Source organism: Thunnus maccoyii, chromosome 2 (genome assembly GCF_910596095.1).
Source record: "Thunnus maccoyii chromosome 2, fThuMac1.1, whole genome shotgun sequence".
In the NCBI taxonomy this organism is placed as follows: Eukaryota; Metazoa; Chordata; class Actinopteri; order Scombriformes; family Scombridae; genus Thunnus; species Thunnus maccoyii.
This window is the reverse complement of record NC_056534.1, coordinates 21,356,147-21,373,380: the sequence shown is the minus strand read 5'-3', so window position 1 is coordinate 21,373,380 and position 17,234 is coordinate 21,356,147. Positions and strand designations below refer to the sequence as shown.

The 17,234-nt window shown below is 43.5% G+C and overlaps 1 protein-coding gene across 3 annotated transcripts in view; it reads right to left on the bottom strand.

The window, feature by feature from the left end:
- LOC121884031 (glutamate receptor 2-like) overlaps nucleotides 1–17,234 on the bottom strand; it is a 101,081-nt gene that overhangs the window by 35,185 nt on the left and 48,662 nt on the right. For all 3 annotated transcript variants that reach the window (XM_042392560.1, XM_042392553.1, XM_042392570.1), the window contains exons 12-15: nucleotides 16,796–16,938; nucleotides 8,378–8,593; nucleotides 5,990–6,144; nucleotides 2,777–2,975 (exon numbers count right to left, since the gene is read on the bottom strand). In XM_042392560.1, the coding sequence (XP_042248494.1) occupies nucleotides 2,777–2,975; nucleotides 5,990–6,144; nucleotides 8,378–8,593; nucleotides 16,796–16,938 (713 nt within the window). The remainder of the gene's footprint in view (nucleotides 1–2,776; nucleotides 2,976–5,989; nucleotides 6,145–8,377; nucleotides 8,594–16,795; nucleotides 16,939–17,234) is intronic.

The window sequence follows — 17,234 nt, the reverse complement described above, 5'->3', positions numbered from 1 at the left end:
AATGTGGGTACCTTTAAGTACAATGTAATACCTTAAGCACAGGGTACTACAAGATATACTGTAACAAATGTGCACCACTGAGGCATAATAAATGTGGTGAGTGCATCTCTTTCCTCATAAAACATTTGCACAGATGAGTTTTGGAATATTATTTCCATCAGTCTTCTTTTTCCATTTCTTGGATGCTACAGCCACCAACTGCTGATCAGTGGATCAGGGTCAAACCACAGGAATGCCCATCATGACTCTCCTCATCATGTACATGTATATGTAGCTATTATGTACTCTTCTGTTGCATTGTATAATACATTAAGCACAAAGCACTTTTATATTTCGCCACTAGAGATTGTGGATAGGTTACACTTTCTATGAAGCCCATGTCTATATTGCCTTATAAACATACTCATAATGCAGTATAATCTGCTTTTAGCACTGTATAATTATATTATTATAATAATTATAATTATAATTATAATAAAATTATGATCACTCATAAATATTCATAATGCTTTATAACAATAATCAACATATTATAAAGCATTTTATAATGATTTGTAAGATAGTATCATAATATTTAATAGTTGCATTTACATTTTTTTGCAAAGATCATAGTGTATTATAATTATAATACATTATAATCATTTTATAATGAATTATAATCACTCTTAAAATACACTATGATGTGATTATAAGTTACTCTAAGTGGTCATTGGGTGCTTTAAGTGAAGTAATGAAATTCCTGAGGGATAGGCAGATATTATACATTTCAAGCTGGCTATAAGTCACTATAAGTGGTCATTGTTTTTAAGTAAAGTGAAACGGGACAGTAAATATATACAGGACAGTAAATGTAGTGAAGGAGGGATCCCACGATGCTCTCGGACCCCTCGGGTCTCTGTGGTCTCTCAGACCACGGACAACTGCGCAAACCACTCAACCAACAGCTCATTCTGCTAGTTAAGGGCCAGCACATCAAATCATCTGTGTTCGTTACTCTCTAGAGGGCACGGGCCTGCACCATGACATTATCCCCTCCTTCGGGAAGCACATCCCCGTGCTTCAGCCTACAAGCTCTCTCACACGGTGTCAGGCTCCTCATTCACTTCCATTTATTGTAATATTTCTGAATTAGCACTCATTGCCTCATGCCTCTGCTGAAGCACAGAGGTGGGAGGTGGGGAGTGGGGACGGAATGTTACCTTGCTATTCCTGATGGGGCTTACCTTTCTTTGCTTCTGGCTTAGGTCCAAATAAGACCTAAGCCAGAGGACCAAATAAGGTCCAAATAAAGCAACATTTTGGGTCTTAGTATAAGCAAGACATGCTACGGGGAAAAGGGCCATATCTGGCTTGGGGCCCTTGGTTTCTTGAGTCTTGGGGAAATATGACTCTTGTATGACATACATGTGCATGTAAATGTATATCTCGTGGCTGTTTGCCATTGGCTGTAATCCATACATTTGTATGATTTGACCAATCAATGATGATTTCTTTGTCTCTAAAGACTATAAAAAGGTCAGTTTGGCTTTTTATAGTGAGACAGATGAACTGATGCAAATCATGTGTGTTCTGTCTCCTTATTGTACAGTAATAATATATTTTAATCTTCAATCGAGCAGTGCTTTGTGTATTATTTTATATGTGCGTTTAGCGTCTTCAGATTTCCACGACATCCAATAGCAAAAATCTTTTCAGATGGGGGACCCTGGAATAAAATCTTATCAAATGGGGGTCTGTGGTCTAATTTGTGTCAGTTTAAGGGTCCTTGACGTGAAAAAAAATAAGAAGCACTGCTCTAGAGAGTCACGACCTCGGATGATTACATGCACAGGCCATTGGCTAGTAAGATGAGCTGTTGGTTGAGTGGTTGGTGCAGTCATCTGTGGTCTGAGAGACTGGGGTTCAAGTCACGGCGTGGAAACCATACTCTGCTACATTTACTGTCCTGATTCACTTTACTTAAAACAAACAATGGCCATGGATCTTGTAATGTATTATATCTGCCTATACCTCAGGAATTTCATTACTTCACTTAGAGCACCCAATGACCACATAGTTACTTATAATTACATTATAATGCATCAAAACAGTGATTATAATTTATTATAAAATGATTATAATGTATTACAACTATGAGAATTATAAATACACCATGAACCTTGCAAAGAAAAATGTCAGTGAGTGCCAAACAATTATGAGGCATTATGATGACCTTATAAGTCAATATAAAATGCAAGTAAGTAAGTTTAAAAGTAGGTTTATGCATTATACATATGGGCTTCATAGAAAGTGTCAGCAGTGGATAGAATGATTCTGTACATGTGAGCAAAACCAAACAATATTACAGAATGATCATAGGTCTCTCTCAACCCGCAACAGTGGTGCCAAGTATCATGAAATACAAAAAATATTTTTTTTATTTTACTCATTTACTATTAAAGCGTTAAGTGGCAAGTTACATCCCAGAGATTTTTTATATGGCAGATTTTAGAGCAAAATACCTGAATTAGACAGTGCTCTCGACCACGATCATTTACACACCAAATTAGGAATATCTTTTGGAACAATGCTGTTCATCTGTCCAGTGGAGTTCCACACAGTCAGAGAATTTATGAAAGGAGCACTTAAACTATTCTGGAGGCTTGTGCTGGAACAACACCCTACTAACACATTGCACGTTGGCTTGTCCTATAATTTGTATCACTTTTATATGTGTCCTGTTGAGACTGTAGGTTGCATTAGTGGTAACCTGCAGTCTCTTGTGTGAAGTCTTTACCCTGAAGAACTCCTTGGTGGATCCAGAGTCCAAGGTTCCATATGCTATCTCTGTCTGTTTAGCCAGGTCTTCAGCACTCTCAATGGGAGAAACCATCCTCTCCACCGTCAGGAAGGCAGCCAGGTTGGCAGTGTACGATGAGATGATGATCAGAGTGAAAAACCACCACACACCTCCCACTATGCGACCTGACAGAGACCTGCAAACACATACACATAAGCAGTCCAAGGTATGCTGTTATTACAGTCTCATTAGTTGAGCAGTCAGATGAGAAATGTATGGGCAAGGTAGGGGGATATACAGAGTTCAGCAGAAGGGCTGTTTCTGTGCAGACTCCACTAGCTTTTGAGGATTATTTCTTTTATCTGAAAAATGAAAAGGTGTTCCTGGGGTTTACTTTACACATTCTAAGATACATGAGCATCTACTACAGCAATTGCTATTAAAAGTGAAATCTTTATCATTTAAAAATAAACATTTAATTAGGTAGAAAATGTAAAAAACAGCTACAGCTCACATAAGGTTTACCAGCACAGCAGTATTTATTACATGTCATTATAAATAATTCTTATCCGTCATATTCCCCCAGGCTCTCTTTCTACTTCTTAGACTGCATGGGCATGCAGTCTATGAAGAGTCCCATTTCCTTTGCTGGCAAGTCCAACCCTGAACTTGTTAATGATCTGAACATCGTTTATAATCGTTTTAATATTCATGATTTTAGTAAGGAACTGTCTATGTACAGAAATGTTTGCACAGAACAAAAGGAGATATATGTTGATGGGGACATGGTTTTTAAACTCTTCAGGGGAGTGAAAGAGAGGAAAAGTCCTGGCTCAGATAATATTGGTGATTGCATTCTTAAGAACTGTGCAGAGTCATTTCCTAACATATTTTCCTCTATCCCCATGAAGTCACTTCAACTTTATAGGGTTCCTCACCTCTGGAAGGATTTTGTAATTGTACCTGTGCCCAAGACTGAAGCACCAAAGTCCCTCAATGACTTTCCGCCTGTGGCACTTACTTTTCTGGTTATGAAAAACTTTGAGAAAATTATAAAAGATGAGATTTTGGGTACAACTCTGGTAAAACTGTACCCACTCCAATTCGCTTACAGGGTAGGTAGGGGTGTTGAGGATACCACAGACACCCTACTTAACAAGGTCCTGGGTCATCTGGATGGTGCAAAGAACTTTGTATGGCTGCTTTTTATTGACTTCTCTTCAGCTTTTAACTGTATCCAACCTCACATTTTAGCAGATCGACTTACCAGCATCCACAACATTGACCCTGGCTTAATATGTTGGCTGGTTGACTTTTTAACTTATAGATCTCAGAAAGTGACAGTCAATGGCATCTTATCCAATGTCCTTTTATCCTCTATTGGCTCCCCTCAAGGGTGTGTCCTCTCAACACTTTTATTTGTTTTATACACTAATGAGTGTCAGTGTCATTATGTGGGAAGACACATCATTAAGCTTGCAGATGACTCTGTCATTGTGTCCCTGCTTAGTGACAATGACATTGACCATTGTCCAGTGGTAGATGATTTTAGTGATTGGTGTAAGCACTCTTTCTTGGATATAAACGTGTCTCAAACAAAAGAAATTATAATCGACTTCAGAAAGAAGCCCCCACCTATTCCTCCTGCTTTTATTCATGACCAGGCTGTTGAAGTTGTCTGACAATACAAGTATCTGGGGACAGTAATTGACAAAAATTAACATTTGACTCAAACATTGATGCTGTCTGTGGAAAGGCCCACCGGTGTATGTACTTTTATTGAAAGCTCAGAAGTTTTGATGTTGACACCTCTTTTATGGAAATGTTTTATTCTTCTCTCATTCAGTTTGTTTTAACCTTTTCTTTTATCTGCTAGTTTGGGTCATTTACACTGAAAAACGGGAATAGGTTGGAAGGCATTGTAAGAATGTGAAGTAAAATCACTGGCAAAATCTTGAGGAACTCTTCCTATTCTACAGAGTCAGAGCCACAAAGAAGGCCCAGTCCTGGCTGACCAAAGTCACTCCCTGTTCAGTGAGTACAAGTTGCTTCCATCTGGTCGCAGATATATTCTGCCTAGATGCAGGACCAACAGACTTAAAAACTCTGGGAAATGGTGTTTGTTAAAACCACAAAAAAATGAAATATTACAGCAGTTGTAGATAAATAGCAGCCTGTTGGCCAAATCTGTCTCTTCAACAAGAAATATTGACCCCCTAACAAATACTGAAGTTTTTCCTTTATAAATCTACAGTAGATAACAATGTAAACACAAGGCTCATGTAAATTCAACATTCTGTAAATAAATATGACCTTGTAACCTCTTATAAACTTACAAGATGTATAACACAGGTAAATGTATTATACATCAGATTTTTGTCAATAACAGCAGATACCTTAAACCAAAAAATAAGCAGGTTTATGTGTTTATTGTGTGTGGATAGGCTATCAATTATATTTCTCGTTTCACAGTGTTACACAGCAGATATGTTCTATGATATGTTTTGACTCCATTAGCCCTAACTTTACTCATCGGAATTATGATAACAAACAGTGCTGAAAAAAAATAGCCTATGATTGCTGACCCTTTACTTATGGGATGGAGTTAACCGCAAGACTTACTAGTTTTACTTGCTGTGTAAGGTTATGTTCTAGGGCAGGATTTTTAGTCATTTGTGTTATTACAAATGTCAGTGTGACTTTGAATGAGGTTTTTTTTACTTTCTTCATGTGAATGTTTGTTTATTTCCTTGAATATCCATTTGTTTCTTAGATTTTGTTTAGGTACTTAAAGGAACTTGGTTTAAGTCACTGAAACATCCTGGTCATGGTAAAAACATATATATGTTTTCCCCATATATGTTTGGGGAACTAAAACATTTGGTTGATGTTGGGGAAATGTTCTGATATTGTTTAAACATTTAAAAAGTCAATACTGAACATGACATAGGATGTGGATCCTAGTCCTGGTGTCAGGTCATGTGCTTTGTACCCTAACCATCAATTACTTTTTAAGTTCTAAGGTAATCGCAGTTCCTGCACTGGAACAAGGTGTTGCCAGTGAAAAGACTTTGGAGTTCATTCAACACCTCTAACAGTGTCAACAGCAACTTTGAAGCAAAATCATGTCTAACAGAAAAGATCAGAAATGAATTAATTCATACTACGGGAACCTGGGGTAAAGAGTCATGCTTTAACAGCTACACCAACCTTGGTGAGATGTCACAACCCTGCCGCATGAAAGCACCCAAAGAGAACCAAAGGGAGTTGAAGATCCCAAACTCATTGGTTGATTCTGTTGTCAGCGGCAATGCTCCATCCTCTGGCTCCTCCAGTGTCCACTCATAAGGGCTGAATCTGGATACCTACAAAATAATACATATTACTTATTGGTCTGATTTCCCTGTTGCAGTGTACCTGTATGAAAACACACCCCTTTTTCAGTCGTCCATCTCATGCACATCTGACTGACTGACTGACATTGCACTCTGATGACATAACAGCTTGTGTTTTACCTGCACTACACATGCATTATTGTGACCCAATGTGTATTTTTTACATTTCAAGTATTCTATTTTCTTCCATTTTATTTGTGTGATTGAACACACATGCGGGTTACCTATACTCAATACGGTGTCTGAACGTGTCCTGTGTAGACACAGTGAGGACTGAGGCTGCTGCTGCTCTGCTAACGTGCTGTTCTTGCTATACAGTCTGTATAAACATTGTTAAGAGTCTACAGCCATTCTAGCTTTTCTTGGAGGCTGTACTTCAGCACAGCAGCTTTGAGTTAAATGCTAATGTCAGCATGCCAACATGCTCACAATGACCAATGAACACACAATGAACATACTGTTGCTAAGCAGGTAAAATGTTTACCATGTTCACCATCTTATTTTTCAAAGTACAAAGTAGAGCTAGGGCTGATGGGAATGTGATTAGTTTTGCAAATATTTAGTCATAAACCAAAGTATTGGACAAATTAAAATTATGATGTTGGCACAGATGAAAGGTTGCGGAATCACCAAAGTAATTTCAATTCATCCTGAGGGGGATATGAATGTCTGTACCATGATCCATCTAATAGTTGTCAAGATATAATCCAATTATGTCACACTGGTGTTACTAAAGGTTAGACGTTAGAGGATCACTTAAGTCAATAGGATTCATCCTCTAGGAATCATGAATGTCCGTACACATTTTCATGGCAATCCATCCAGTAGATGTTGAGAAATTTCTGTCAGGTCCAAAGTGGAGGACCGACTGACCATCACTGCCATCCCTAGGGCCATGCTGCTACAATGGCTAAAAGCAAGAGCAAAGCAGATGTAGCTGCCCAAATCAGATATCTCGACAAAACAAAAAACAGCTCTGACAAAGTTTCAGATGGATGATTCCATCACCAATCTACTGGCAGATGAAGGGAGCGTAACTGTTGTGATACCAAAAAGTATGTAACAAAAGCATGAATAGTTTCTGGTGAGGCTGGTGATTGTTAGCAAACGGAAAGTTAGAAGCACCAACGTTAGCCTTCTGACTTTGACACACCTTATTTTGGTTGTTTGGTTATTTTGCATGCCCTCAGCTAGGACTTCAGCGGATAAGTTTATTCAAAAGATTTGTGCTTTGTCTTGTAGTGGCGCTTCACATTGCCGCTTTTGATTAATGCTGCATTTTCAGAACATATGCGACACACTGGTTTAGAACTGGCTGCCAGAAGAATGAACATAAATTGGGCCATCCATTTATCTTTAAAAGTTTGGTTTTCTGCATCAACTTTCCTTATGTTGGAGCAAGCCATGCTGTCATCACTTTTACTTCTCTCTTGCCCTTGCTAGCGAACTGGCCACACAGGGTAAACAAACGATTTGATTGGCTCAATTGAATAAAGCTATTACCATATTACCTGGTAACTGATAACTGGATTAGCAGTGCCCACTGTCTAAAGCTGCGACCATACGGATAGAACCGTCACTTGATCCAGGTCCGGACCGAGGTCCGCCATTTGGTGATGTCTGTCCTAGCTGATATTTTTTGTACTGTGCTACTTTGTTGCCAGTAACTAATTGAGTAAGAGTAGAGCAGGCCACAGTAATGAAAGGATCAACATTTGACGGTCTTTATTTTAGTTGATACCAATACTTGCCATCAGTTTGATTTTACTCACTAAAATCTCTCTGAACAGTGTCCTCCGACTGCTCAGCTACTGCAGTGCAGATGAGAGAACAGAGTTGATAAAAATGTTAAAGGGTAAATCGTCAGTAAATCATCTGCTAATATTTCTGATTTTCTGGTTGCTGTTGAAGCTAACATTGGGATTTGCTTGATTTTTCTTCTTTATGTCTCAGCAATGGTGTTCAAGCACTCCTTCATAACTGTCCATTACTAAATGTTTTCTTATGTTGCCCCAAAATCCATGCTTCCTTTAGTGAATATTTGTTTGTCATTAGGAACCTATGACAACCATGGTGACAATATACAGTAATACTTGAGAAATCTGGTGGGAACAAAACCAGAGGGTTAACCTACTTTGTTATAGTTCACACAAAGCAGACTCAACACACATGCAAACACACATCTCTAAATAGACCCACTTACCAGAAAGAGTACAACACTGACACCTATATAGGCAAAGACGATGCACATCCAGATTTCATAGGCCAGCGGGTCCAGAAAGGAGAAAACTCCTGGCTTGGATTTCTGTGGCTTTTTGATCATGATGGAGATTCCCAAAGACATGAAGGGTTTGGAGAAATCTATTACCTCTTCACGAACAAGAGTGATCGTCAGGGGAGCAACTGCTATATCTGCTTTCTGTTGGAGACACAAAGACAGAGAAAGATTGTGTGGTCTAATCCTGGACTACAGTCTGTTCTTTGGATGAGGAAAAAGAAAACACACTACTAGACAAATTTAACTATGAAAAACTAAACAACAAAAACTAGAAAAGGCTAAATTTCCTAAAGAAAATTGACTCTGCTGATTAACTGTGTTAATAAACAATGGAAACAGCATGAGTGTCTTAAAATCACAATCACAATTTGCCTCAAGGCATTCCAGGGAGCTCATTGACACCACGTTATTACAAGACTTGTTATTTGAAGATAATACACTTAAGGTATTATGAAGAAGGTTATATTCAAACATCCAAACCTGTTCTAAATCTGATTATTGATGTCAGGATGCAGATTGAATGGAATATCTCTTGGACTTGGCATCAGCCAGTGGGGGAACTTAGACCACCAAAACCCACATCCCTCAGTGTTACTTTTAACAGTGGCAAAATGGTCTTTTTTATTAAACATTATTACAAGGGTTGCTAGCAATCCCAGTAAGATATCTTTTGTAAGGCTCCTGCTGAAATTATTCTTACAGTTTCAATAGCATTGTTTATTGGCTTATAAAAACAATTCTGGATGAAAACCTTTCGGCAAGTTTATTGCTTCATGAAGTTTATAGACTTATAAACAAAGTTCGGGAACCAAAGACCACGCCTTGTACGCAACCCATTTCCGCACCACAGGGTATTTAAACACACCATATCCGCTCCTCTCCCCTCTGTCTCAGCTTGCAAGCACCCTGTGACACACCAGCATAAACTTAAAACTTCTTACTCACATCATGGACCTCGAACTGCTTCTCAACGCTTCGGACAAGGACTCGTTCGAAGTCCCGGAGTCCCCCGGCGTCCGATCTTTCCGGCAGCCTCGCCTGCGCTCCTCGGTTTCCCTCATCCCGGCCTCTCGGCCCTCATCCTCCGTCGACGACGGTATCGTCGAGCCCTCGATCCCCAGCGGCTCCAGGGGAAGGTCCCGTACTCGGCGTCCGAAGGAAGCTACTTATTCCCGACGCTCACTCCAGCCTCGCTCGAGATCCCGGAGCCCGCCCAAGAGGAGCAGCCACCGCGCGCAGCGCTCTCCTCGCCTCCGGTGTACGGACCGCTCCTCGGCCCCAAACATGTCCGAGTGGACCGTCGCTCGCTTAAAGCATTTCCTCAGCCAAAATAACATTCCTTTCCACCGCACCGACAACAAGGCAAGACTGTTTCAATTATACACAAACTCCCTGAAGGACAGCACTCTCTCCCGTCCATCTTCCCACGATCTTCCGGGTTCCCGACGTCGCGCGCGCGACGACGTCCATGACGTCACGGCACGTCGCTCCGCCACACGCACACCTTCCTCCTCAGCAACCTCAGCCTCCCTAGTACAGTCCGCTTCTAACCCTATGCAGGCGCTCTCTGCTCCACAGCCATTTCCTCCTCCCACTTTCTCTTCAGCTGCACTTACATCCCACGCATATACATTCCATCAACCCAGCATCCCTTCCTCCTCTTCGGCTCCTATCTCTGCTGCTCCTTCCCTCCCGGCCATCCCAGCTGCTCCTCCACCCGCACCAACCACGGCAGCCGCTCAGACAGCACAAACAACAGCGGGCCCCAGCAGCTCCACGAGTTACACCCAACCTGTTCCTCCTCTTCCTTCTTTTCACCCTCCCCGTCTCCTCCCCTACCCCCCGGCTCCCCACGACCCGCACTCTAGCATTACCCGTACTACAGCACCTGCACCTCCTTATCCTACAGCCTTACACACGGCCAGCCTCGGCCTTTTCCTGGCTCCCACACCTCCATCCAGCAGCTACACCCTGGCCACCGCCCAGCCACCAGTGCGCCCCCTAGCATCCGCCCGGCCCTCCCCCGTGTCTCCCACCCTCAGGCAGCAGATCCTAACCGGTAATTACATTGATCTCGCTCAACTCATTCACCCTACATCAATTACTCCCCACATCCCCAGGGAACTGCTCACCTCATTCGGCCCCTTGGAACTTAAACAGCCACTTCCTGCTCGCTCCAAGGACCTCACAGTCGCCGAGTTCGCTTTCGCATTCTCATTGTATAGAGACATAATTTGTTCAGCCTTCCCCGACCGCAGGTCCGAGCTCGATGATTACTTGTCATTAATTCTCGACCTGGCCTTGCGTTTCGGCGGCAACGGTTTCTATACCTACCATATCCTCTTCGCCTCCCAAGCCGCCGGTCGCCTCCAACAGTTCAACCAGGGCACGTACTGGGGAACATTGGACCACGAGCTATACTGCCAAGTTTTCGCAGTTTGCGCTTCTCTACACTGCGAAACGTGCGGCGCCCCTTCCCATCCCGCCGCAGCATGCACCCTCTCCGCCCCCCTGCCCCGCGCCTCGGTAACAGACAAGCAAAGCCCAGCCACGCCACACTACTTGCCATCAGTGGCTCCCCCACCATCCATCACCCCCAAACCTGCCTTAGATCACCCGTCCATCCTCGGCCCCCTCCCCAAAGGCACGGACAGGAGAGGGAGACCTGTCCTCTACCAGGGAGGACGGATGATCTGCAATAACTTCAACGACCTCAGTTGCCGCTCCTCCAGCTGCAAATTCCTCCACACTTGTTCATTCTGCGGGGGAGCCCACGCCAGAGCCACATGCCCACACAACCCGACAAAGCAACAGCTGTGTAAGCATCTCAATACCCCCGTTAACATCAACGCCCTAGCCACCGCCCTACAAAACCATCCAGACACCCAGTTCGTCAACTTCCTCATTCAGGGCTTCACTTACGGTTTCCATCCGGGTCTGCAGGCCATGCCTGAGTCCTCTCACATATGCAACAACTTGCAATCAGCCCTGTCTGAACCCACCACAGTTGACAGACTACTGCAAAAAGAAGTTGATGACGCCTTCATGATTGGCCCTTTCTCCAGCCCCCCTTTCCCGTCTTTCAGAGTCAGCCCAATCGGAGTGGCAACCAGGAAGTACTCTGGGAAAAAGAGGCTCATCATCGACCTCTCGTCCCCCCACGGTTCCACTGTTCCAAGCATTAACAGCCTGATTCCCAGCCTGGACTTTTCCATGCAATACGCCACCATAGACCACGCCATTTCCCTCATCCGACTCGCGGGCCAGGGAGCATGGTTGTCCAAGGCGGACATCACAAGCGCTTTCAAAGTCCTCCCCATCCACCCCGACTACTGGCACCTCTTCGGGGTCTCCTGGAAGGGCGCATACTATTTTGCCGTGCGTCTAACCTTCGGCTGCAAGAGCAGCCCAAAAATTTTCGACTCATTGTCCGAAGCCCTCTGCTGGATTCTTTCCAACAATTATAAACTCCCATACGTCATCCACCTACTTGACGACTTCCTCACGGTCACGCCACCGTCGTCGCCCCCGTCATACGGTCTCACCACAATGATTTCCGCATTCACTGATCTCGGCGTTCCCCTGTCTCCAGAGAAAACAGAAGGCCCAAGCACATCCTTGGAATTCCTCGGCATCACCCTCAACCCCATTACACTCCAAGCATCTCTGCCTACTGAGAAACTCCACCGCATTTCTCTACTCATTCAAAACTTTCTCATGGCCAACACATGCACCAAACGTCAATTACTCTCTCTGCTGGGCCATTTCAACTACGCCACCCGCATCATCCCTCAGGGCCGATCTTTCTTGTCACACCTTCTCTCCATAGCCACCGCCGTCCCATCCATCCACGACCACGTCCAACTGGACAGCGCGTGCAAGATGGAACTAAAAATGTGGCACCAGTTCCTCTCTTCCTGGAACGGCATCTCCTTCTTTTACGACGTCCACGTTACAGACGCCAATGACATCCAGCTATACACCGACGCCGCCCCTTCAGTCGGCTTCGGTGGTTACTACGGCGGCAGATGGTTCTCCGCCGAATGGCCACCCGACTTCTCTTCCCTGGCCCCTTCCTCCACCATTTCGGAAATGTACCCGATTGTCATCGCTGCCATTCTTTGGGGGCATGAATGGTCCAAAAAGACCATCGCCATCCACTCTGACAACAGCGCCGTCGTCGACATCCTCAACAAAGGCCGGTCACACAATCTGGACATCATGCAGTTCGTGCGCAAGCTCACATTGGTTTCAGCCCAGCACCAGTTCATCATCCGTGCACTCCACATTCCAGGCCACAAAAACGCAATCGCCGATTCACTCTCCCGTTTCATGTTTCAGAAATTCAGACAACTAGCTCCAGCCTCCAACCCTCTTCCAACTCCAGTCCCACCGTTTTCAGCCACAATCTACAACTGAACCCGCAACTGGAACAACTGGTCACCAATTCACGGGACAACATCACCAACAGCGTCACCCCTTGAACACTATCTCCATACTTCACCGGCTGGAATTCCTTTAAAACCTTTCACGTCTCCCACGGACTCCCATTCCCTTCACCGGACATTCTTACCCTCTCCTGCTTCATCACATTATCCCACACTCAACTCAAGATCAAGTCTTCCACCATACAGACCTACCTCAGCGGAATCAATTTCCCGGATTCCCGGAGCACCATGCCCAGCCTCGTCCCACTCTCATACCTACATCCATCACGACCCGGATAACGTTAAGAAATCCCGTTCTCGCTTCTCTGGTTGAAGTCTCTTTGGGGGCCTCGTACAGATGCCAGATCATCGAGACAGCACCCCCACCCTGAGTCTCAACCCCTGTTCCCACTTACCTCCCCGACGTCGACGCATCTCCTCCTTTCATCTATCACTCTCCTATCCACTCCCTCCTTCCCCTCTTTCCCGCCTGCTCTTCTTTCTCCCCATCCCTCGCCCCTCATCCCTTCGACCCCTACCCCCTCATCCCGCATCCCACGACCTCGACCCTCACCCCCGCATCCTCACACCCCCCGACCCTCTCCCTTCCCCCATCCATCCTTCCCTCTCCAACCATCCCTCTAACTATCCTTCCTCCTTTTCACCCTGCCTTCCATCACACTCCCAATAAACCATTACATCCATATTCTAGAAGGAGTGGTCTTGGTTAGTGAAATGAAGTTTATAGACTTATAAACAAAGTTCGGGAACCAAAGACCACGCCTTGTACGCAACCCATTTCCGCACCACAGGGTATTTAAACACACCATATCCGCTCCTCTCCCCTCTGTCTCAGCTTGCAAGTCCCTCCCACCCGACCCCTCCGCTAACTTTCTTCTCTGTTCAAACACAGGAACAGGGGGGCCTCGTACAGATGCCAGATCATCGAGACAGCACCCCCACCCTGAGTCTCAACCCCTGTTCCCACTTACCTCCCCGACGTCGACGCATCTCCTCCTTTCATCTATCACTCTCCTATCCACTCCCTCCTTCCCCTCTTTCCCGCCTGCTCTTCTTTCTCCCCATCCCTCGCCCCTCATCCCTTCGACCCCTACCCCCTCATCCCGCATCCCACGACCTCGACCCTCACCCCCGCATCCTCACACCCCCCGACCCTCTCCCTTCCCCCATCCATCCTTCCCTCTCCAACCATCCCTCTAACTATCCTTCCTCCTTTTCACCCTGCCTTCCATCACACTCCCAATAAACCATTACATCCATATTCTAGAAGGAGTGGTCTTGGTTAGTGAATTTGTTTACAGCAATGGCAGTGAGATAATGTGCTAGATCCAATGCCTCCTGGGCACACAGTACCGCTGATGACCTGAGCCCAGTCCCTAGCCACACTAACCACGACTGAGAAATGCATTTGCTGAAGATTTCAACTTCATTTGATTTCAACTCGGAAGTCTTTTACTACAAGGAATCTGCCTTTGTGCATGACAATCAAAAAAGAGAGAGAAAAAACAAGTACCTGTACAGAGTAAGAAAAATACACCTGTCACAAAAGACAGGTGATATAAATTTTAAATAAAATTTTACAATAAAGAATGAGTAAAAATCTATTCCATATAAGTAAAAATCTGTTCTATAGACACACCAAGGCAGCCATCTGCAGTGTCATCTTGAGATCTCATTTTGCTTGTCTTTAAACTTTTCAGACAGTTTTTATTCTTGTAATGGCATAAATCCCTGTCTTACCAGCATATGTCATCCACAACAGCTAGCATCCTATACTGACAGCCTTTTCTTTACTCTAGTGACTCTCTTTAAAGCCATCTGAGGCAGCAGGTACTGTATCTGTCTCATCTGCAGTCTGTATTGGAATAATGTTGCAGATTGTCAAGGCACAATTACCTACACCAGATCTACTGGTTAAATTTTGTGCAACATGTTGATAGAGATTGTTCGGGTTAAATTTTATATTAATGTGTGTTATTTTGAAAATCCAAATATATTTGTGGATCATTACCAGGATCACATGTACGTGACAATATGAAGATTCAATAAGCAACCATTTTGTTCCTAAAATGTCAGCAGTCATTTCTGCATTTAAAAATAGTAAAATCTTTTTTTTGTATATTCTCAGTTCAACATGATTCCAATCTCCCTGCTCACTTACAGAAAGTCAATGCCTTTTCTTCTCTATTAGCTAGACACTCAATTCTATTTAAATGGAAGGATATAACCCTCCATCACACGACCAATGGATCAAAGATTTGATGCAGAACATCAAGCTTAAAAAAATCAGATGCACTCTCAACGACTCGATTAAGAGATTTTACAAACCCTGGGACCCTTAATAAACTACGTGAATAGTTTACCTGGCCTGGAACTATGAACTCATACCTCTACAGTTGGTCTGTCCTATCAATGTTTAAATACACTATGTTTTTTTTTTTTTGTGATGTGTCTGTTTCAGATGTTGTTTTTGGTTTTGTTCTTTGTTTCTTTCTGTTATTCCTTATTTTTGTGCGATAAATGGAAAAAAATCTCTATAAATAAAGTGTTAAAAAATAGTAAAATCTAACTGATTTACACTGATTTTTTTTAAAAGTAATGTCATGAATAAAAATAAAAGAAGTATGACATGCAATATCACATCATGACGGAGAAAGCTGTAAAGGGGATAAAAGTAGCAAATGTGATTGATCCCACATATGACCGATGCAAACAGGAACCAGCTATTCTGTTACATATGTTCTGAATGTATCGAAAACAACACCATTTTTGGAAATCTATCTTTGACCCTTCATCAAAAATATGTAAAACATCATTATGGTGTTCACACAGAACGCAAAGCAAATTTTTTGCACGGGGGGAATACATACAAGTCAATGCAAAGTGTGAATAGACGCAAATTTGCATCTATTCGCTCCGGGCAGCGTGAATGAGGTGTATAGGCAAAATTTGCATGAGTTGAAAATATTCAACTTGAATGAAAAGTTTGCATGTATTGGGGAGCTGGAGCAGGGGATTCAGCTGCAGCTTGCCAACAGACAGCTGTTGAGAGCTGGCCAGCTCTGGAGGAAAGAGCCGGGGAGCACGTTGGTGCTGCTGCTGATTTCTGGAGGAATAAACACACAACGGAACACCACACCAGTCACACCGGATTCTATTCTAATCTCAGGAGGCAGAGCTGGTCGTCCACTAATCGGAAGATTGGCAGTTTGATTCCCGACTCCTCCAGTCCGCATGTCGAAGTGTCCTTGGGCAAGATACTGAACCACAAATTTGTCCTGACAGCTGTTCAGTGTGTGAATGATTAGATTCTTCTGATGGGCAGGTGCAATCAATCAATCAATCAATTTTTATTTATATAGCGCCAAATCACAACAAAAGTCATCTCAAGGCACTTTTCACCGTGCATGGTAGCCCCTGTACCCATTCAGTGTATGAATGTGTGTGTGAATGGGTGAATGTAACTCGTAGTGTAAAAAGCGCTTTGAGTGGTGGAACGACTAGAAAGGCACTATACAAGTACAGTCCATTTACCATTTACCATATAACATCAGTAACATCATCATGCTGGCTCCCATTGTCTGGGTGGGCACTAGCTGGTGCCTAATGGTGCTTGCTGGCTGTTTGGGGCGAATGAACACAAATGATCCCGTGGTCAAACTTGCGCGAGTAATGCAAGGCGAAAATTTGCTTCGCATTTGGTGTGAACAACCTGCATTGATTCATTTTTTGGTGTGGCCCCAAAGAGATGTCTTCTTTGTCTTCTGTCTTCTTGTTTTACTCATTGTTTTATTTTTACTTGTAATTAAGAACATGTAACATGTTGCGGTTTATCTTGCTATCTTGTATAGTATATCTTGTTAAGTTGTTTAATAAAAATACATTTTTATCTTACCCCATACACCAGCTCTCCAACCATCCCATTCCAGATCTTGGTTTCTGCATCTCTTGCTCCATATTTGCCATCTCCCACTATCCTTAGCTGGTAGCGTATACCACAGTGCTTTGCAATCTCCGCAGCCAGGTCAACACAGTATCCTTGCATCAGTCAACCCCCCCCCCGAAAAACAAACAAACAAACAAACAAACAAACAAACCACATGCACAAAGAGACACGTCAGCATTGTTCGACAAACTGCCCAGAATGTCCAGTTACTGTCCTGCAGACTGCAGGGTAGATTACTTTGAATGTTGCACAGACAGATAATCAGCAAAGGACAACAAAGCAAAAAGCCCACTCTGTTATACAGGGGACAATCATCTTCATTCTGGAATGTGTGCAATGTAGTGATTTCCTGAGCCGATCCTAACGTCGGCATTGGAGGCCAAAAAAA